Below are 21,783 nucleotides of genomic sequence, written 5' to 3'. Positions count from 1 at the left end.
TTATATAAAACACACTGCTTGTATACCATCAGAGTCCGACAATTTTGAGGATAAGTTCATTACTCAAACAATATTTGAAGTCCCACAATACACATTCGTAAAGTAGTCTAATTGAAATACATGACAGCTTTTCAAAATATATTACTTTAATAAGAACATTTCTTTTAAATAAAGTTAAATAAGGTTTTAACAAAACAATGAAGACAAACTTTACTTTTTCTAAAGCTAACAGCATGGAAAAGTCGTCTTTTTAAAAGAACCTTTCCCAGCACAGTAGGATAAATCATTAAATCAAACAGACAATTTTAATATAACTAGATAGAGCTTCACATAAAAGACAAAGTGATTATGCTTAAAGTTACCTCATTGTAACTACACAAAATGGGGGTATATCTATAAAACCAGTGCTTAAATCCTAACCCATAAAGCATCGGTGTAATTCCAAATAACCTTTAAGATCATGCCATATGATCAACACCCTGCATTAAATTTGTACATATCTGTAAATATGACATTCATACACCACACCCAGCTACATTTTCAACTTAAAATGGCTTATGTTTTAAAATAAACTATGGTTTTAAAATATACAACTAAAATATTACATAAAATATATGTAAAAATACGCCCTGTTCGAATTTCACAGTGCATAACCTAGCAAGGCAAAGATAGACATCTGTCTCTGCTTTTGATGATCGATCCATTACAGTAGCTGGGTTTCTGATTTGCACTGACTTTCCTTTTATTCCAAACCCAAGTTATTACTTCACAATTGGTGCAAAACCTTAGAGACTTATGAAAGAAAACAATACAACGTAAATCAAACATAACAAAATAAAAAAAAAATTTAAAAAAGAAAAGCTCCACATCTTGCTTCCATCAAAATATACTTGCCGGGTGGGTTACATTCCTGCAGTTTTTATGCACTTTTTCCAGTCAGCAGAAGTGTACACCTAATCCACACATAAATCACCATCCCAGGGTCTGCGGGTTCAGTCTTAACCCAAAAGATTGTATCATAAAGTACTTGATGTACTTGGAAAAGTCTGTTTATATATCAAAATTGTGAGGATACTAGCATGTATCATCTGAAACAACAAAACAAAAAAAGAAGACATGAATTTAGCATAGAGAGCGAGAGCAAAGCAAACAATGTGATCTGAACTTTGGTCAGACACTAAAATAACTCACATGAAAAGTAGTTCTATTGAAGATAACGGGATACACTCACCGTGGTACCACCACTTCGTTTTCTTTGGATTCTTATTACATGTCTTTACATAAAAGGAGTTATCTGGAGGGCGTTGCTGAAAAGCAAACAGTTCATTAGACAACCGTAATTAATTAAATTATTAACCTTTCCCAATTTGGTTAATTAAAAGGTTAAATGTACCTTTTCTTTGCAGCTTGACAGCATGCTAATAATGCTTAAACAAACAGATTGCACAGACAGAGCTGGTGACCAGTCCTCCGTTAAAATAGATAAACAGATGTGACCGTTGCTATAGACGTGCGGATGGATGGGTATATTCTCTCCAGTGAACATTACCTAGAAACAATATATATATTAGCAACAAGCATTCAGCTTTGACACAGACAAAAACACCAACATATTATAAAAGATTCACAGTTTACCTGAGGTGAATCAAAAGGATATCGACCACTGAATTTGAAGAGGAGCTGAAACTTCTCTCCTTCATAGAGAGTACCTGGAGCACCTTCCATATCTATAAACCACCTGGACAAACACAAAGGTGTATTTATGAGAATACAATCATTGTTTCTTGCTTTGACTCAAATAAATTAACCCATTCAGTGCAGAAACTTAAATAGTTTAAAGAGTTATTTTACCCAGAAATTAAAATTCATCATTTACTCACCCTAATGCCGTTCCAAACCCATGAGACTATCGTTCATCTTCATAACACAATTGAAGCGATTTTAATGAAACCTGGGAAATTTCATTGAAAGTCCATTCTACCAAGATTTTGATGATTCAAAAAATGTATTAAATCAAATAAATTAACCCATTCAGTGCAGAAACTTAAATAGTTTAAAGAGTTATTTTACCCAGAAATTAAAATTCATCATTTACTCACCCTCATGCCGTTCCAAACCCATGAGACTATCGTTCATCTTCATAACACAATTGAAGCGATTTTAATTAAACATGTCTCTTCAGAAGACTTGGATCAAACCACTAAGTTAATATTGGTAACACTTACAATCTCTTTATAAACTTCTTCACTAGTCAAAGTTTTGGTTACATGGACAGGAATCGCTCTGGTTTCATTAAAAATATCTTCATTCGTGTTTCAATGATGAATTAAAGCAGAGGTGGGCAAACTACGGCCCGCCGAGAGTTTTCATCCGGCCAGTGAGGAGATGGTCCAAAATGGCTAATTTGATGCAATGTCAGTAAAATCCAATAGATGGCACTGTAGCCTGTAGTGCAGTATATAACCCCTGATTTACACCGCATGAAGCGGAGTCCAGCCCGGGGTCGTCACATGTGGTTGCCGCAAGCCTGCCCGCAGCGCCGTTCTCAAGCCCACCGGCCGTTCCTCACTCTAGCCCTCCGGCCTCCGCTCTGCCGATCCGGCAATCCACAGCGCAAAGTTGTAGTATTTCCTCAGCAACCAGCACGGATCATATGACCCCTTTAACCAGGAACATACTCGGAGTTGAATGAACTTACTCCCGGATGCGTTTTTGGAACCACATACCTCAAGTAAGCAAGGTTTGGGGTTAATCAACCGAAAGTTCAGGGTTTAGCTGACGGTAAGTTAACCGTGCTTTCTGGAATACACCCCTGGTCTTCTCTCATCCCACACTGTCGTCACTCCTCCTTTTATCCTTCCGGAGCTCCTCCGTGGGACTCGAGACCGGTGAGTGGCGCAGGTGTCGCGCATTAGCATTTACTCCACCCGCCTCTCTCGTCACAGTGCAATAACTCTGGGCAATTGTTTGTTCACATGTTTGTTTACTGTTCAAGCCGATCTACTGCGCATGTATGGAACACCTCCGCGGACCGGCTTTCGGTAGTATAAATACAAGTAGTCCGTGTTGTCCGTGAAGCGTCCGGATTGCTCATGCGGAAAGTATAACACAGGCTTTACGGCTCCGACGCGGCCACCGGAGCTGATCGCAGCCATTCTAGTCAATGCTTGTGTTATACCATGTTTCTGAAGCGGCCCAGAAGCGGCTCTCTGCGCCGCTTCGCTATAGATAGGCGCCTAGTCTATTTTTGACGAACGCCGCATCCAAGCCACACAGCTCAAATACAAAATAAAATATAAAAATATACACCCCGTGCAAAACTGGCATAATTGTAACTTGTTTTAAAAATATGAAAGTGTTCATTTGTTTAAAAAAATACCTTGTATTGGTAGCCTACTATTTTAAAAATGCTTTATGCTCTGTAGACCTTCCAGTAGGAGAACAAATGCCAGTGTTAGGCTATCCTCCTGCTCATGTCACAGGCACTGTAATTTTGTGGGGAAAACATGGAAATAATTTTTTGTTATATCTGGCAAAGATTACGTTTTCCACACATATTTTTATGAAACTGGCATAATTGTAACTTGTTTTAAAAATATGAAAGTGTTCATTTGTTTAAAAAAATACCTTGTATTGGTAGCCTACTATTTTAAAAATGCTTTATGCTCTGTAGACCTTCCAGTAGGAGAACAAATGCCAGTGTTAGGCTATCCTCCTGCTCACGTCACAGGCACTGTAATTTTGTGGGGAAAACATGGAAATAATTTTTCATTATATCTGGCAAAGATTACGTTTTCCACACATATTTTTATGACAATGGATATAGTTATTTTCTGGATTATAAATCACGTTTTAATCATCTGAAACGTGCTACGATTTCCAAGGCGACTTATTTAAAGCAATCAAGTCATAGCCTAACACTGGCATCTGTTCTCCTACTGGAAGGTCTACAGAGCATAAAGCATTTTAAAAATATTTCGGTTGGGCGTTTTTAATAAATGTTTATAGTGAATGCCACTATAATTTGTGTTTGTTTTTACTTATATTTTTGTTCCTTTTTCTGTTCTAAACACTGCTAAATTTACAGGATTTTTTTGTGGAGTGAGGGGAATATATACATGTTTCTAATGTTTGTAAACGTTTCGTTTATTTTACATGATTTATGAATGACATGATAAAATGTGTCATACATCAATCGACTTGTACACCAATGCAACTTATCTGTGTCAAAGTGCTCATAAAAAATAAAGCAGATGGTAGAAGAATAGAACTGCCATGTATGTACAAGTATACATACAGTATACAGTAGTGGTCAATTTAATAATTAAAAAAAGCTTAATTTGTCATACACATAACTATGCGGCCCCTCACTTGGTGTGGAAAACTTGATGTGGCCCTTGAAATCAAAAGTTTGCCCACCCCTGAATCAAAGTCTCATGAGTTTACAACGACATAAGTGTGAGTAAATGAAACCGAAGAAGTACTTTTGTACTCAAAAGTGGAGGAAGATAAACCTGGGCTTGAAAGGGCGGGGTTTAAGATGATTACAATTTTGGAAAAGTCTGCATACTTCATCAATTCTGTCATTTTCACTGGAAGATCCAGTTGACATACTGATTAAACATTATGAGGTCAAAACATTTAAAAATGTGTATGGACGAATTGTTCACGATAAAATCTATTACATGTATTTAGAAAATGTATGCATTTTCATTTCATGCCAACTTTAAAGGGGTCATATGATGCTGCTAAAAAGAACATTATTTTGTGTATTTGGTGTAATGAAATGTGTTTATGCGGTTTAAAGTAAAAAAAACACATTATTTTCCACATACTGTACATTATTGTTTCTCCTCTATGCCCCGCCTTTTTGAAACGCGTCGATTTTTACAAAGCTCATCGGTCTGAAAAAGCAAGGTGTGCTGTGATTGGCCAGCAACGGTCCTCCATAAAATGTAAGTTACGCCTTCTTTTTTTGCGTGAACATTTGGGCGGCGTTATGTAAATCTTCCCACATAGTGAGGTAGAAATGTGTGGGCGTGTTAGAACGAGCCGTTTTAGGAGGGTGTGGTTAACTCTTAACTTTTATAAAGAATATCTCTTTGGTTTTGAGACTTTAGTGTTTGCAACTTTACAGATCTTCTTTATGCACCAAGAGCTTGTAACACTCCAAAGAGAAAGGAAAAATTGAAATCGCATCATATGACCCCTTTAAGGAAAGGTTGCAGGTTGTCAAAATATAATCCAGCCTCTACTGCTCGATCTTACATCTTTACACATTTCACAACTTACTCAGTGATTGTGTTCTGCACACTTCTCTCATTCAGTGTCATTCCAGGAGGTGGATCACTTTGCAATGCCAACAATTCCTTTTGTAATCGCTTCTGGAAAGCGAAAATAACTTGATTTAAAAGATAACTCAGTAAAAACAGGACAGCCCTCATTACATCATTCTAAACCACTAATCCACCATTTTAATACAAAGTGTATGATTTTAAACACTTCACCTAAATTAAACCAAAAAAAATAGTGTACGAAAAGTACTGAAAATACAACTAGCAAGCAGATTGCTAACAACGAGCTAGTCAAACAAACGAGTTGCACTAATATAGAAGCTAGCGATTAAGCACCATTACAATTATTTATAGCTCCGGAAGAACTCTGCTTCATAATTCCCGTTTCACATCGCTTTCATAAGGATCGTCTTCCACCGCTACAACAGTATGTGATGTGACAGCACAGAGTTTGTTGGGTTGTCAGACTGACTGAACGTTAGCTTACAAAGTAAACAAATGTGCGTACAAATGAAACAGCGTACTCTCCCGGGTTCAGATCAATACTGGCAGGGACACTAGACGAAACCCGGTACGTGTCAAAGATATGTGTGAAAAATAGTTGCTTGAGTAGCCTATGTAGGGAGATACTCACCTGCATAGACGCCATGATGGAAAGCCACTGTAGAAGAAGGCGATTGGCCGAATGACGTCTGACAAGGGTTTGTCATGGAACCGCAATGCAACAATGTTTAGGGGGAGGTACTACAGGTGAACATGCTGAAATCCTTTTATATAAGCCAAAATAGTCTAAAGATCCTCCTTTTTTACGTAAGAAAATACGAAACAACTATAGTGTAACGTTTTGTGCGAACCCGAATTAGGCATCATTTAAATAGGGAGACTGCGCTTGTTGCTACACTTTTTACTCCAGTAAATATTGCTCAGGGTGGGTTTATTTTTAAAAGTAAATTTCATGTAGGTACATACCTTTAATTAATTGTACATTTCCTCTGTTATAGCAGAAGAAAGATAAAGTTCATTGACCTTTTGTGACAACGTGCCCCGCTATATTGGATAAATAAATTGTAACAGTGAAGTCTGCCAATTAACACTTTCAGCTAAACGTGAACAGCAGAAAGACAAAAACGTTAAAGGAAACATTCAAAAGCATCAAACCATTGTAGTGACCAATAATAAATTGTTTATTTAAAATATTGAATGTTTTAATGTAATATTGTTATATAATATTTGATACATTTAAATGTATTATATATCAATACATTGTATATTTAGGTGCTTTTTTTTTTTAAGTTTGATAATTCCTCATTTATATCTGCAGGATATTCCTTTAATATCATAGTAAACCCAGCTAGAAATATCCCTTGGTGTCATTAACTTTCAAAAATGCAAAAAGATGCATGGAGAACAGAAGAAATATTCAATTTAAACTGTTAATTTGGGGGTCTTCTTTTTAGGATTTTGTGCCCAATAAGTGAAGTCACTGTTTGATTTAAAGTGACAGCTCATTCAAAAATTCAAATTTTTTTCATCATTTACTGACTCAAGTTGTTCCAAACCTGTAGGATTTTCTTTCTCCTGTTAAACATAAAAGAAGATATTTTGAAGAATGTGGGGGGGGATCAATACACACAAGTCAGTGGGGACCAGAAACTGTTTGGTTGCCCACATTCTTCAAAATATCTTCTTTTGTGTTCAATAGAAGAAATAAATTCATACAGGTATGAAATAACTTGAGTGAGTAAATGATAACAGAATTTTTATTTTGGGTGAACTGTCTCAGAGTTACGTGCACATATATACTCCACAAAGCAGAAAGAAAGAAATTATTTTCAAGAACAACTGATTTTATTCATTAAACAACTGATAAATGACTACTGTGGACAATTACAAGACTTATGTCTGATGAATCCACATGCAGAAAAGGCATAAATCTATTTCAACTGAATTTTGAACTTGTTAACATAAACAGATACATTATAAAATTACATCTGTCTGGTTCTAGTCATTAAAATATGGGAGCATCACTTCAGGCATCTTTATTTTGCAACACAGAAATTATCAAGTTAATACTGGGTCAAAGATTAAAACAATAAAAAGTGAAATAAAAATAACTTAGATATCCACTAATTGTAAAAAATTGTTCATTTTAAATATAAAAAAAATGAACAAAAACAGTTATACTTCTAAGTCAGCACAGTATATCTCTGTTTGCAAACCTAAAAGTATTAAACCAATAAAATAAACCAGTAATATTTTGCTTTTCATATTTATTCTGCATCCAGACGTGTATAGGAGTTTAATTTTTTTGTTTAACAATCTAGAAAGTTTGCAGCCATCAGAAGCTCCAGAGCTATTTCTGGGGCAATAGGAAATTCTGGGATTTCTGTTGAACTATTAGTATAGCGGACTTTATATGTAAAGTACATGCACACTTTAGAAAGAACGTGAGATGGGATCTCTCGAAAGTTGACCTCATTTGTTTCATTCTCAGCAAACTGGCCTGAAAACAGACAAAACAATGTTACTCTCACTTTTATGCTTTATCAAGATAAACATAAATAAAGAAAAAAATACACAATTACAATACAAGGATCCTACAGTAGCAATGCAGGAAAACAACAATACATTCAAAAAAAGAAAACAGACAAAACAATGTTACTCTCACTTTTATGCTTTATCAAGATAAACATAAATAAAGAAAAAAAATACACAATTACAATACAAGGATCCTACAGTAGCAATGCAGGAAAACAACAATACATTCAAAAAATACATAACACCTAATAAACAATGCAGCAGTAATCATTTAAACTCTAATAGATAGATAGATGTATGTATTTTAAATTAACATAATCCACTGTTATTCGTTCCTTTTTTAACAAATACTCACCAGGACCACTAAGCATAGCTTTGATTGTTCCAGATGTAAGAGCATGTTCTCTCTTCACAATAAACTCATGGCCATCAGAGGAGATCAATTTCACGTACATGGCATCTGGCCCTTCACAGCCACCATAGGTTTTTTCTTCTCCATCTAAAATGTATTAACGCGATCATACCCTCAAACCACCAACATAACATCATGCAGAAAAAAAACAGTATTATATCCCTTAATTTAAGAAATGCATTTTTAAAAGTCCCATTTGGTTTATTCTCCCAATAACACAAACTGACTAGGTCCAGGTTAAGTAGTTAATTAATTTGTTTACAAAAACTTAAAAATGTCTTACCCATTCTTACTGCTTTCCCTTTTCAGTCTCTGAAATATTAAGAAAGAAATGAACCGTTTTAAATTAACAGAAATTAACCCCACAAAAATATAATGCAGCAGCGTTAGTAATAGCACATATAGATGGCCATGAAAATGGCTGACCAAGAACCAATTGTCTGTGTAATCTAATTTATATATTTTTTTTTTAAAATAAATAAATATTGACTGACATTTGGCACAAGAATAAAACAGCTCCACTAGTCCTGTGGGAGTCTGGGCCATGCATGCAGTACAATACATCATTACCTTCCCAGTTAGCTCAAGCACAGCGTACAAATCGCATTTTTCAACAAATATTCCAGTAGACAGCACTCGCACGAATCAAGATTAAATAGTCATAATTAAATAAACGATATAATGTTTCAACTCACTAAGATCGAGCTGGTGGTCGGGGCAGTTTTTTCAGTTTTCTCTCCGATACGCTTCTGGGAACTGCTTCTTCTGTTGTCACTGCCGACAACAGGAAACAATTGTCGGGCAGAGAATCAATGCACTTCCGTTATAGACATTACAAAATAAGAGTCCTCCTCCATATGCTTTAATAATTAATAACACATCAGAATTGTGTGTTTTCGGTTGAAGTGTATTTAAAGTGTAATGTGTAAGATATATACTTCTTTACACCTATGATGTTTTTTGTGCAGCCTATAATCAGATGGACTACATGTGTGCTCGCAGACCAAATTGCTTCCGGTGGTTAGTCGTCTTGCTGTCTGAGGAAGTAGGAAAACGCCACATGATAAAATGTATCAGATTGGGATTTTACAGGGGTTTCGGCGTCTGTCAAAAAACCAGCAACAGATCATAAGAAATCTCCAAGTCGCTGTTCGTCCGATATTACACAGCAATGGGAATATTTGCCACACTCATGCTGCGGTTTTAAGGAGGCAGGATCATTTGCTGCATGAGATGCGAAGGTCATTTTTAAAAGCCCGTGCAAAAAAGGTAGCCTACCTAGTAGAAGACTATCAAATATGCAATGACTGGACAAAAAAGGCCGGTTGTTATTTCTTTTATGTTTTCATCATTTGAATGAGCAGAGAAGAGTCCAACCAGATCCACAGATCCGGTCCAACAACATAAAATACGTTTATTATTTAATTTAATTTAATTAATTTATTTGAGCAATTTCTAATATACAATAATAATAATAATAAAATGAATTGAAATAGGCCTGTCCTGCAGAAACATATCAAAAGAAAATGTAAAAATATATAAAATGTAAACGTAAGATAATGTAACTATAGGCTATTTAAAATATATTTAGATCCACATGATCTAATTAGGTGCTATTTTCAAAAATGATTATGACATATTTATAGTGCTCGAAAAGCTTAACAGTTGCAGCTTTTAAAAATGCACTTTATTTTTCAAAATACATACATTTTTATTAATGTAATGTTTTATTAGTGCATTAATTTTATTCTAAAAAAATATCAAACAATCTAACAATTTGAATCTAAAATCTGAAGAAAAAAAAAACATCTATACTTAACTGAGAAGCGGTTTTTGTATCTGAGTGTTCAGAAGTGCTACTCTTAATAGATTTGTATCTCCGTAGGTCCAACCATATTGTGCTGTTAGATGGTATAAACCCTTACCAGTCCAGCCTGAAGATGGAGAATTGATCTACACAGGCAACCTGGGAAAAGCTGTCCTTGGTAAATTACCTGGCTTAAAGAACATGCAGCATCTATACCTGTAAAACACCACATAAACTACCAAACAGACACAATTATCAAACGCTGCAGTGAATTTCTTTACATTAGACTTCTAAAATAATCTAACGAGTTAAATCTGCTCTTTTGTTGTAGGCGTGAAGTTTTTCTCCTACTCCAGCAGCATGTTTAGTCTCTGCGTGATGCCATATGTCCTCCTGAAAACAGGCATAGGTGTAAACAGCTTGGCACTGCAAGTGGCGTTTTGTGGCATTATAGGTTTCTTCACATTTCTGACTCCTGTTCTCCTCCACTTGATCACCAAAGGTTATGTAGTACGCCTGTACCACAACAAGGAGACAGAGATGTACACGGCCATCACTTACAGCGCCCTTCTAATGGCGAAACGGACTGTGTTCCATCAGAGTGATGTTGTTATCCCTGATGTCAGTCGGATGTTCACCAGTTTTTATGCCAAGAAACGCTCACTGCTGGTCAACCCAATGCTTTTTCCTCTGCCCCACGACTACAACCACCTCATGGGTTATGACCAGCCCTTTTCTTTTGACACAGATGACCTGAACAAACCAGAGAAAAGTTAACTTGTCCAAGCCAAGTCTGTCCAGTGCTCCGGGGCAACCAAAATGTCTACTAGGAATTTCTTTTCATCATTTCAATGGACCGTTGTAATGTATTACATATTGACAGGCTGGTATGTCATCCAGTATAGTTGTGATGCAGAAACTTGTACGAGAGTGTAAATAAATGAGAAGTCATATTTAGCATTTGCACTCCCTGTCTGAATTCCCTGCTTGTTGCATTATTCTACATCTTTCATCGTCTAACTTCTATTTTCTTGTACTTCCTTATTCTCACACTATTTGTTTATAGAGGTACAGCCTGTGACCTTTCTATCTAAAGGGGAAGTTAAGTGCACGGCATTACTGTGACACATTATAATAATTTCAGATAAGTAATATCTGTTAGCCTACGAGTTTTATTCACAAAAACATGACAGTTATGTTTTTGTACGCTTCAGTTTTTATTTTTTATATTGTAGCATTGCCTCGTGTGTCTTCTGCCTTTGCAGAGAGAAGATTATTCTGCTCCTCAGACCATAGTAGCATTTGGTACAGCTATGAAGGTGAGTTGAATAACATTTTTGTTAATGTGCTGTTATACTTAACTCTAATTGCTAAATTATACTGTTTGATCTATTCAAAGCCTGTATTAGTATTTGACATTTTCAACTGACTCAGTGGTTTAAATCATTATCAGCAAAAGAAAGATGTGTTCACAGATGTTTACATAGAGAAACGTTTCTAACAAGACTATTACTTATAACTAATTTGACTAATAATTTGTTATTTAGATTGTCTCCTTGGAATACAGAGCCCCTAAACGGAAATGGTGATGCAAAAAATATGAGATGGGTGGGAAAATTATATTTAAATGCTTTTGGATTTAAATGCAAGAGTATTGCGTTATCACGAGAAATTTGCCATTTGCTTGCTAAAGCATTGAAATATAGTTTTCCTCCCACATTCATTGTATTTCTTGCACAGATGTTTTGAGAGTGAATGCCAAGTTTCTCGGGGAAATGCAAAAGTTTTCTGAGAGAATGTAAAAACATTTTCCCCATTACCATGTCCTTTTTTAATCTTAAACCTATAAGCTACACGTGTACTAGTTTTGCACAGTGATTGCTAGAAGGTATTTTTACTCTTTCCATAATTTTCTTTGCGCTCTCATTAATCAGGGCCATTGTATTACTTGTCCGTGACTGCTTCCCCCTGCTCTCAAGAAGTGACCCGTTACGTTATGACTTATACAGTAATCCCAAGTAAGTTGATGGAAATCGAATAGGCCAACCCAAGAATCATTACATTATGTAATGCATATACATTATCAGGGTTCCCACTGATCATTTTCCAGGACTTTTCTAGGACATTTGTAATTTAATTATGGCGAGTATAAAAGACAAGGATCACACCCTAAAGTAATATATTCCTCTCTCCGGAGGTCTTTAAAAGTCCTTCAGTTTATGGCCATGACATAACTATAATAAAGCTCTTAATTATACATTCCAACAAATGATTTTCAGAACCAGTTTAAATACCATTGCAAAAATGTTTAAACTATTTATCTATTTGAACACAAAAATAAATTAAATGTGTTCATTATTAATGGTAATCATAATATTAAAGAAAATAATAAATTAGCAGGTATCCTTCAAATATAATTAAGCATTGCTTTTAAAAAAAAAGTCAAGTAAAAAGTTACATTGTCTCATTTTCCATGTGTTTTTCAGGACTGGAAAATTAGTCATCAATTTTCCAGATTTTCCAAGACATGTGGGAAGTGCATACAATGCATAGCAACTTGGAATAATGTTTGAGCTCGCAATTAAAACTGTATAATGCCATTTTTTATATAGCCTTTGTAACTTTGAAACTTTTTGTTATTTAGTGTTCACAGTTGCTCGTTTCGATTATCATGCTCGTGTTTACGTCAAAGGTCAGCTCTGGTTTGAGTACACACAGCCATATATTCCTTGTGAGGATATCAAAATCTGTTACATCATCAAAGGAGGTACTACATGAATATGTTTACTGCACTTTATCTTTTGTTGTAGCGATGAGTTTGTGGATATTGATAGAGTGCTTCCTAGTTTCAGAAACACTGCATGAAACCTGTCCATTTTATTTTAAAAGAAAAGGATTTTTCGCTACTCAGGTGAGATGTCTGTACCCATTTTATTATAAACAAGATTTTATCAATTGTTCCTGTAGCTTTACTAGTATAACATGGCAATGCAATGGTCGTGTGCTTGTTTCCCTGTAAAAAAAAAAAAATGTATGCAGTGTTATTTAGATTGTCTCCTTGGAATACAGAGCCCCTAAACGGAAATGGTGATGCAAAAAATATGAGATGGGTGGGAAAATTATATTTAAATGCTTTTGGATTTAAATGCAAGAGTATTGCGTTATCACGAGAAATTTGCCATTTGCTTGCTAAAGCATTGAAATATAGTTTTCCTCCCACATTCATTGTATTTCTTGCACAGATGTTTTGAGAGTGAATGCCAAGTTTCTTGGGGAAATGCAAAAGTTTTGTGAGAGAATGTAAAAACATTTTCCCATTACCATGTCCTTTTTGAATCTTAGACCTATAAGCTACACATGTGTACTAGTTTTGCACAGTGATTGCTAGAAGGTATTTTTACTCTTTCCATAATTTTCTTTGCGCGTTTTTTTTTTTCTCAACATTTTGCTTATTCAGTTTAATCTGTTACCTCAGAACCTCAGGTGCCAGCAAAAGAGAAGTGATAAAAACTCAATGGATGTTTTTATATACAGTATATATATATATATATATATTGTGCCCAGAACAATTATTTCTTAACAGAGGCTATTGCTAATTCAATTCATGTACTAATTACTGTTAATTTGACAATTGATGCTCATGAATCACCTCTTGTGGGCTTTGAATCTCTTTTCACGATTCTGTTTGATGCCGTTGTTATGAAATTAAAAAAGCCAATGCTCTCTTCAATCAGGGCCATTATATTACCTGTCAGTGTCTGCATCCCCCTGCTCTCTAGGAATGTCTGAGTACAATTTAACGTGTACAGTAATTCCAAGTAAGTTTATGAAAGATGAATGCTCTATATTGATTATGTTATGCATTTAATATAATGTATACTTTATGGACCTGCCCATAGGACTCAAGCTTCGCTATTCACTACCTGCAAAATATTTATTATAATAATTATATCTAATAAAAATAATAATAATTATAATTGTATTTTATGAATAATAATTATAATTCCAATCAATTGTATTATTATTATTAATTCCTTTTTTAATTATTATTTATTTGACTTGTTATTCCTTTAGTGTTCACGATCACACGTATTGGATTTCATGGTCTTATTTACTACAAAGATCAGCTGTGGTTGGATCACGTGCAGCCAGATGTTCCTTGTGAAGATTTGAAAATGTGTGACATCATCAAAGGAGGTACTACATATTAGACTGTTTTACTACATTAAAACACAATGGTTCAGCTGTGTATTAATTTGTCTCACTGAGACCACATTCTTTGTTTTAGAAACGCTTCATGAAACAGTTCCAATTTATATGAGAAAATATCATGGTCCTAAGGTGAGCAAATCTAACAGGTAAAAATATATAGAAAAATTCTGTCACAACACTTCATATATATATATATATATATATATTCTTGTCCAGAGATTTCATTACTAACACTAACCACCAAACATTTAAAAAAGGCCAATGAAAATGTGATCCTTTGACGCTATGAAATTAATTTGATTTTGTTTTCCTTTGCAGGGAGAGTATCAGATTTACTTGGATGTGAACATTGTCGATGATGCTGAAAGAATGCTGACATTACGTTTCAATATCACTATGCAAATTAAAAGTACTGATCGTAAGAATAACATTTTTCAACAGCTGGGAGGGCTATAGGACAAGAAAATCCTATTTTTAATTAGTAAGACAGCAAAGACAAGGATGCATTAAGCATTTAAAATGTAACAAAGATTTCTATTTCATATAGCACAACTTTTTTCAATGATGATAGGAAATTTTTCTTGTGCTCCAAATCAGAATATCAGAATGATTTCTGAAGGATCATGTGACACTGAAGACTGGAGTAATGGCTGCTGAAAATTCAGCTTTGCTGTCACAGGAATAAATTACATTTTAAAATATATTAAAAAGAGTTATTTTAAATTGTTATAATATTTCATAATATTACAGTTTTTCCTGTATTTGTGATCAAAGAACAGATAATGATTTATCATTTGAATATTTCTTTAATAATATCAAGTGATTGGCTCATTGTTGAGAGTCATGATATGGTTGTAGTTTGTGAAATGTTTATGAATGTGTAAATAAATTGCATTTAAGTGCAAACATCCACTGAATTTACTGTAAGATTTTATTTCGTGGCCAAACTTCTGTTTACCGGCACTTCTTTGTTCACATACTTACAGGGGGAAAAAACATGATTCACGGTTCAGTCCAAAAGAGAGGTTTGGCAATAATGCAGTGCATTGTCCTGTTCTTATTAGAATGTGATTTGTTCATATCCCAGCTTTCCAGAAGAAAAACCATTAAGATAAAGAGATTTTGTCACTGGTTTGTTTTATTAAGTAAGAACAGCAATGATGCTTCTACTTTCAGCTTTTCTTTGCTATATGTTGGCATTGTCTTCTATGTCCTCGACAGAGCACAAGTATTTTGCTCCTCAGAAAGTGTTAGCATCTGGTACAGCTACAATGGTGAGATCAGTTGTTGTTGTTTATTTTTTTTTATTCAACAATTTACTTATTCAGTTTAATCTGTTACCTCAGAACCTCAGGTGCCCGCAAAAGATAAGTGATACTTGTGAAAAAAAAAATCTATGGATATTTTCTTTCTTTTTTTTACAATTTACTTATTCAGTTTAATCTGTTACCTCAGAACCTCAGGTGCCCACAAAAGATAAGTGATACTTGTGAAAAAAAAAAATCTATGGATATTTTCTTTCTTTTTTTTTAAATAGATAATTTAAAAATAAATAATTTTGCCCAGAGCAATTCTTTCTTAACCGACTGTCTTGCTATTTCTTTGATATGTAATTAAAAAGCCAATGCTCTCTTCAATCAGGGCCATTATATAGAGGGTATAAGTTTGAAACTATTCAAAAAGCTAAGATGCGTGCAAAAAAATATGACAAGGGACAATTTGTTGCAAAGAAAAATAAGAGTAGAAAATTCTAATAAGGTCTATTTTGTAACAAAATATAATAGGAATGCTGAAAAAATTAAATTATTCGGAAAAAATTGGGGTATTCTACAAAGTGATGAATTGCTGAGAAATATATTTCTAGATCCTCCAATGATTAGTTTTAGAAAATGTACAACCTTAGGGGACAAATTAGTACATAGTTATTTACCACCCAACCATGTAAGTTCTTGGTTAGGGAATACACCTAAGGGTTGTTTTAAATGTCATCACTGTAACCATTGTGATAATGTGGTACAAGGTAAAACATTCTTAGATGAAAATACGAATAAGGTCTAACTAATAAGTGTCAAACTACCCATGTTATTTATAGACTAGAATGTCCTCAGTGTAAGGTGTTTTATGTTATAATTAATTAATGCATAATAGTAATCCTTCGATCCTTAGAATACAAGGTATTGATCATATAAATATTACTATTAGGAAAGGCAATAGAGAACTTAAACTTAATCAAAGAGAGACATTTTGGATTTACAAATTAAAGGCCAATATGTATCCAGGATTAAATGAGGACTTGGATTTTACACATTTTTTATAATTTAGTTTTCTCTCTCTTTGAAGTATTATTCTTGAGTATGAAAATATGCTGGGGGTTTTTTAGTGTGAAAATTGCTGTCTTTGTGAATGTGTAAAGCTATAGAGAGTTGTTGGTCACATGACTAGTATGATCAGATGACTTAAGGAGTGACACTGCTGTCACCTGCGCTAAGCTTGTTGTTTGCTCTCCCTGAAGAAGGCTTGTGCCGAAACGCGTTGGAGAGTTTTTAGATTTCTTGGATGTAGCCATTTGATAAAAAAAAGGCTTTTTAATTCACAAATTGAACGAAACTTCATTCATCAGCACCATGATATGCCAAAGTTGGAAACAGCGCCACCTACAGGATATGAGATACCAAAAATTGACATTTTTGCTTATAACTTTTGAACAGTTTGTCAGCAAATAATGACCTTGATGTCTATGGATTCCTTGAATTCTGCCAGGATCTGATCAGCCGCCTGTCCGCCATTTTGAAATTTGCTATAAATTGCAATCTCTTTTGAACTATTTGACATATCGGCACAAAAATTGATAGGCATCATCTACAGCATGTCCCGGAGATACCTGAAAGAGAGATATAAGGATTTTTGCAAAAAGGCTTATAACTTTTGAAAACATTGTTCAAAATTATTTTTCTCTGTGTCTTTATTTTCCTTGGTTTATGCCGATTCTGACGTTATCTCATATACCATTTTCCACCAATTTGTCTGGCCGCCATATTAAAGTAAATCAAAAACAGTTTTTTCGCTACTCATCCTACAAATTATCCAATTTTGTCCAAATTGTGATCAGATGATCTTTGGACCGAGCCGCACAGAAATGACTGAACATAATTTTGATATTTGCTTCCATTCCAAAGAAATACCTCAACGAAGTTGACCGTGCCTGCATTTGTTGACTTATGCTAGTTAGCTTAGCATGCTAATTGGTTTGCATTCTTTCTAATGTGACTCTTCAGCTATTAGGTCAACCATTAGCTACATTAACGTTAAGTTAGTTTAGCATGCTAATTTGGTCAACATGTTAAGTAATGCTTTCATGTGCTCATTCTCGCACTGAAAGTTCTCCTTGGCAGCCTGTTGAAGGAGTGGTGCACTCTGTTAAGCCACTGGCCCTGACCCTTTCAGATTGTGGCTTCGAATTCTGTGTGGCACATAACATGCAGTGCTTTTATATACAAAAATATAAGAGTGTTTTGTGCTTTTGAGATGTTTTGACTGTTAAGTGTGATGTGCTTTGATGAGTGTGCTGTGATTGTTATGCTTGCTGTGCTTTCAGTAGCAGTGGTTGCTATGCTAGCTGTGCTTGCTGCACATTCGGGGCTTAGCCCTGTATTGCTGATAGCAGCTATATTTATTATTGTATTTTATTCATAATAATTATAATTAATATAACAATGTAATTTGTTATTATTATTATTAATAAATTTTTTTAATGATTATTTATTTGACTTATTTATTTAGTGTTCACAATCACAAGTATGGGATTTCATGCTCTTATTTACAACAAAGATCAGCTGTGGTTGGATCATGAGCTGCCAGATGTTCCTTGTTAAGATTTGAAAATATACGACATCATCAAAGGAGGTACTACATATTAGACTGTTTTACTACATTAAAACACAATGGTTCAGCTGTGTATTAATGCCTCTCACTAATGAGACTAGATTCTTGTTTTAGAAAGTCTTCATTAAACAATTCCAATTTATGTTAGAAAATGTTATGGCCTTGAGGTGAGCGATCAACAGTAATGCCTTATTTTTCCAATATAAATAACTTCTGTGATCCAATAGGAAATCTGACATTTAAAAAATGTATAAAAGTCTATAATAATATGTCACAACACCTTCTCACCATATGAAACTTTTTACCTACTCCAAAATAAAAGATATATCTTGATGACACTAGATAAAAAACAACCAAACAAAAAACCACGTGACTTTAAAAACTAACTTTATTTATCTTTTTTTTACCTTCTAGAGTGAATATCAGCTTTATATGAATCTGACATTTTTTGATGACCTTGAAAAACGGCAAACAATATGAGTGAAAAATCTAGATGTTTTGATTAAAATTTTTTGAGAGGTGGGAGGTATATGGGAAAAGCTACGCATGGTATGCTATTTATTTTTTATTATTATTATTTTTTTTTTTTCATGATTTCACCTCATGACTAAACTTCCTTTTTTTGCAAGAGTTCCCTGTTCACATAACCACTGGCACTTCCAAAAAAAAAAACCCCGCGGCGGGGTACCAATAGTGTTTTTTAACAATGCAGTGCATTGTCAGAAGCAAGAACTGTTTTTAGAAAATGGTTAGTTTGAAGTTTGTTCTGTTTAAATCCCAGCTTTTCAACTTATACATAACTATTCTGAAAGAGAGAGAGAGAGTTTGACTCTGGAGTTGTTCATGAAGGATAACAGATATGGTGCTTTTGTGCCCTTCAGCTTTTCTCTGTTTTATTGCATTATATTGTATGTCATCTGTGACTGCAGAGAGAAGATTATTATGCTCCTCAGAACATCTTGAAATTTGGTACACCGTTGATGGTAAGTGGAATATCAAATACTTCATATAAACACACTTCAAATATATATAGGCCTATATAATCAAATGAATATAAGTCTGAGGTCAGTAACCTTTATTTGTTTAAGATTTTTATAATCACTTGATGGATTTATTTGATCAAAAATACAATAAAAACAGTAATATTGTGACATTGTTCAAATGTAAAATAACTGTTTTCTATTTGAATATATTTTAAAATGTAATTTATTCCTGTGATGGCAAAGCTGAATTTTCAGCAACCATTACTCCAGTCTTCAGTGTCACATGAGCCTTCAGAAATCATTCTAATATGCTGATTTGGTGCTTAAGTAACGTTTCTTATTATCATAAATTTGGAAAACAAATGTGCTGCTTAAAATTTTTGTGAAAACCTTGATATATATTTTTGTGGATTCTTTGATGCATAGAAAGTTCAAAAGAACAGCATTTTTTTTTAGAAATAAAATAATTTGTAACATTATAAATGCCTTTACTGCCACTTTTGATCACATTAATAAATCTTACTGACCCCAAACCTTTGAACAGTATAGTGTACATATTGGAAACCTACATATTAGTAATCCACAAAAGATGATACATGATAACATAAAAACAAATGTATTTCATAATGAACAGCCAATACTCTCTCTTTAATCAGGCCCATTGTATTACCTGTCAATGACCGGTTTCCCCTGCAATCTAGGAGTGAATTTGTATTCTGTAAAGTATAGAGTAATCCCAAGTAAGTTTGTGAAAGACTTTATATTGATCATATAATATAGTTTTATTTATGGAACTGCCTCTGTTTAATTTAACTTTGTTAATTAAATTGATATAGCCTAACTACCTAACTTTGACATGATCTGTTGACATTTGCATTGTTTTTCAGTGTTCACGATCAGCCGTTTTGGATATCATGGTCTTATTTACTACAAAGATCAGCTGTGGTTGGATCACGTGCAGCCAGATGTTCCTTGTGAAGATATCAAATTATGTTACATCATCAAAGGAGGTACTACATGTTGGAATATGTTTACTGCATTATATTTTACTGTGGTGATGCAGCTGGAATACCGATGAGGTTGTTTTTCTTGTTTCAGAAACACTTCATGAGACTTTTCCATTTGATGTGAAAAAGTTTTTTGGCCCTGAGGTGAGTAATCAACATAATGCTTCAGAAATTAAATGTATTAAACTACATACTATATATATGCTATGTACTATATACTATATACTATACACAAAGCATTTTTTTTTTTTGCTGTTTTACTTTACAGGGAGAGTATCAGGTTTACCTGACTGTAAACATTGTTGATGACCTTGAAAACAAACTGACAATACAATTCAACATCACTATGGATGTTAAAAATGATGGCAATAAGAAAAACAAATTCTTTCCACATTTGGGAAGGCTATAGGACAAGCTTTATTTTTTTGAGGTAGATTATTCATTCTGTATTTTTGCTTCAGTTTTCTGACCAGATCAAGTGATCGTCAGTGGTTAACGAGTGTCACTCTAATGACAGCTCTAAAGTTCCTGTATTAGACATTCTGTCATTCTAGCAAATCCATCTCAAATTATTAATATGCATTCTGTTTGTTTGTGTAGTATTTTGATACCAGGTAGTATTTTTAAAGGGGTCATATGATGTGATTTCAAGTTTTCCTTTCTCTTTGAAGTGTTACAAGCTGTTCGTGAATAGATAAGATCCCTAAAGTTGCAAAGACTAAAGTCTCAAACCCAAAGAGATATTCTTTATAAAAGTTAAGACTGGTCCACGCCCCCCTAAAACCCCTCGTTCAAACACGCCCCCACATATCTACGTCATGATGTGGGATACGTTTTTTATATTTAAAGAGTTTTTATATTTTTTTTATATTTAAAGCGAGTTTTTTGGGCAGTGTAGAGTAGGGCTTGTTGTTTGTCATTTCTCCGATCACAGATGCAGACATTGTTTTATGTTTACGCGGCGCGATGCAACGCAACACATATAAAGACAGTATAAGTCATTATAATCTATAATTATGTCCCCACTGGATGCAATGAATGCCTCGTTTATAATGGGTTTTCATGTTTTTAAATCAGGGGCAGGGCAGGGCATCACAATATGGTGAGGGGCGTAACATTTCCGTCTCACGCTTGAGGTATTCGGCCAATCACAACGCACTGGATTGCTGGCCAATCAGAGCACACCTCGCTTTTCAGACCGATGAGCTTTGTAAAAATATACACGTTTCAGAAAAGTGGGGCATAGAGGAGAAACAATAATGTACAGTATGTGGAAAATAATGTGTTTTTTGAACCTTAAACCGCATAAACACATTTCATTACACCAAATACACAAAATAATGTTCTTTTTATCAACATCATATGACCCCTTTAAGAACATTTAGATTCCACTAAATGGGAAAGGCCGCCCTTTCAGCCCACCCAGCAGCCTGTCAATTAGGAACTTGATTCTTCTTCCTGGATGGCGCATTATCAGCTGCTGAGTATTGTCATTCATTCAGAACTGCCTTCTGTTTGAAGTTTGGACAGACTGAAATAGTTAAAGGAGGTTAAAATATCAACAGCTTCATCAACAGTGTCTGCCATTAGCCAGGAGTAGCTCTCACTCATTACTTGTAAATGTGCTATTTGTGAGACATTACCTTAT

At 34.4% G+C, this 21,783-nt stretch overlaps 3 protein-coding genes and 2 long non-coding RNA genes across 8 annotated transcripts; 3 read left to right on the top strand and 2 right to left on the bottom strand.

Annotated features, from left to right (window-relative positions):
* Positions 1–91: 91 nt before the first annotated feature.
* Positions 92–6,018, bottom strand: LOC107732582 (ubiquitin-conjugating enzyme E2 W-like). Its single transcript, XM_016543947.1, has 6 exons — positions 5,929–6,018; positions 5,293–5,384; positions 1,636–1,738; positions 1,394–1,549; positions 1,232–1,307; positions 92–1,088 (listed from the first exon to the last, which is right to left on the bottom strand). Exons 1-6 carry the CDS (start codon positions 5,941–5,943, stop codon positions 1,075–1,077), a joined length of 456 nt encoding a protein of 151 aa, XP_016399433.1. The 5' UTR covers positions 5,944–6,018; the 3' UTR covers positions 92–1,074.
* Positions 6,019–7,120: 1,102 nt separating this feature from the next.
* LOC107732583 (transcription elongation factor B polypeptide 1) lies at positions 7,121–9,050 on the bottom strand. Of its 2 annotated transcripts, none has more exons than XM_016543949.1 (4): positions 8,940–9,050; positions 8,528–8,571; positions 8,188–8,331; positions 7,121–7,797 (listed from the first exon to the last, which is right to left on the bottom strand). In XM_016543949.1, the coding sequence occupies exons 2-4, from the start codon at positions 8,529–8,531 to the stop codon at positions 7,607–7,609; spliced, it is 339 nt and encodes a 112-aa protein (XP_016399435.1). In that variant the 5' UTR covers positions 8,532–8,571; positions 8,940–9,050; the 3' UTR covers positions 7,121–7,606. The 2 variants fall into 2 exon arrangements, with proteins under 2 accessions (XP_016399435.1, XP_016399434.1); XM_016543948.1 differs by having other exon boundaries at positions 8,528–8,556.
* A 191-nt stretch (positions 9,051–9,241) lies between these two features.
* tmem70 (transmembrane protein 70) lies at positions 9,242–11,152 on the top strand. Of its 3 annotated transcripts, none has more exons than XR_001638886.1 (4): positions 9,242–9,513; positions 10,130–10,229; positions 10,383–10,938; positions 11,118–11,152. XR_001638886.1 is itself a non-coding variant. In XM_016543945.1 (4 exons), the coding sequence occupies exons 1-4, from the start codon at positions 9,313–9,315 to the stop codon at positions 10,826–10,828; spliced, it is 654 nt and encodes a 217-aa protein (XP_016399431.1). In that variant the 5' UTR covers positions 9,242–9,312; the 3' UTR covers positions 10,829–10,995. The 3 variants fall into 3 exon arrangements, 2 of the variants coding, with proteins under 2 accessions (XP_016399431.1, XP_016399430.1); XM_016543945.1 differs by lacking the exon at positions 11,118–11,152 and having other exon boundaries at positions 10,383–10,460; positions 10,554–10,995; XM_016543944.1 differs by lacking the exon at positions 11,118–11,152 and having other exon boundaries at positions 10,383–10,995.
* Positions 11,153–11,272: 120 nt separating this feature from the next.
* On the top strand, positions 11,273–13,032 carry LOC107732585 (uncharacterized). Its single transcript, XR_001638888.1, has 3 exons — positions 11,273–11,370; positions 12,696–12,818; positions 12,904–13,032. It is a non-coding gene; the product is annotated as an uncharacterized LOC107732585 (long non-coding RNA).
* A 5,792-nt stretch (positions 13,033–18,824) lies between these two features.
* Positions 18,825–20,131, top strand: LOC107732584 (uncharacterized). Its single transcript, XR_001638887.1, has 3 exons — positions 18,825–19,128; positions 19,785–19,868; positions 20,016–20,131. It is a non-coding gene; the product is annotated as an uncharacterized LOC107732584 (long non-coding RNA).
* The last annotated feature ends 1,652 nt before the right edge of the window (positions 20,132–21,783 follow it).

Source organism: Sinocyclocheilus rhinocerous, unplaced genomic scaffold, assembly GCF_001515625.1.
Source record: "Sinocyclocheilus rhinocerous isolate Xijiao unplaced genomic scaffold, SAMN03320098_v1.1 scaffold1420, whole genome shotgun sequence".
Taxonomy (NCBI): Eukaryota; Metazoa; Chordata; class Actinopteri; order Cypriniformes; family Cyprinidae; genus Sinocyclocheilus; species Sinocyclocheilus rhinocerous.
The sequence above is the reverse complement of the archived record's forward strand: the minus strand, read 5'-3'. Positions and strand labels throughout refer to the sequence as shown.

Bases quoted from the DNA above. Each gene is read 5' to 3' on its own strand.
- LOC107732582 (XM_016543947.1), bottom strand. The intron at 1,739-5,292 runs GTAAGTTGTGAA...GTGTTTGTCCAG, and splicing joins GTGCAGAACACAATCACTGA to GTGGTTTATAGATATGGAAG. The intron at 1,550-1,635 runs GTAAACTGTGAA...TATTGTTTCTAG, and splicing joins ATCCTTTTGATTCACCTCAG to GTAATGTTCACTGGAGAGAA.
- LOC107732583 (XM_016543949.1), bottom strand. The intron at 7,798-8,187 runs GTGAGTATTTGT...GTCTGTTTTCAG, and splicing joins AGCTATGCTTAGTGGTCCTG to GCCAGTTTGCTGAGAATGAA.
- tmem70 (XM_016543944.1), top strand. From the start codon at position 9,313: ATGTATCAGATTGGGATTTTACAGGGGTTTCGGCGTCTGTCAAAAAAC. The intron at 9,514-10,129 runs GTAGCCTACCTA...GTATCTCCGTAG, and splicing joins TAAAAGCCCGTGCAAAAAAG to GTCCAACCATATTGTGCTGT. The intron at 10,230-10,382 runs GTAAATTACCTG...CTTTTGTTGTAG, and splicing joins CCTGGGAAAAGCTGTCCTTG to GCGTGAAGTTTTTCTCCTAC.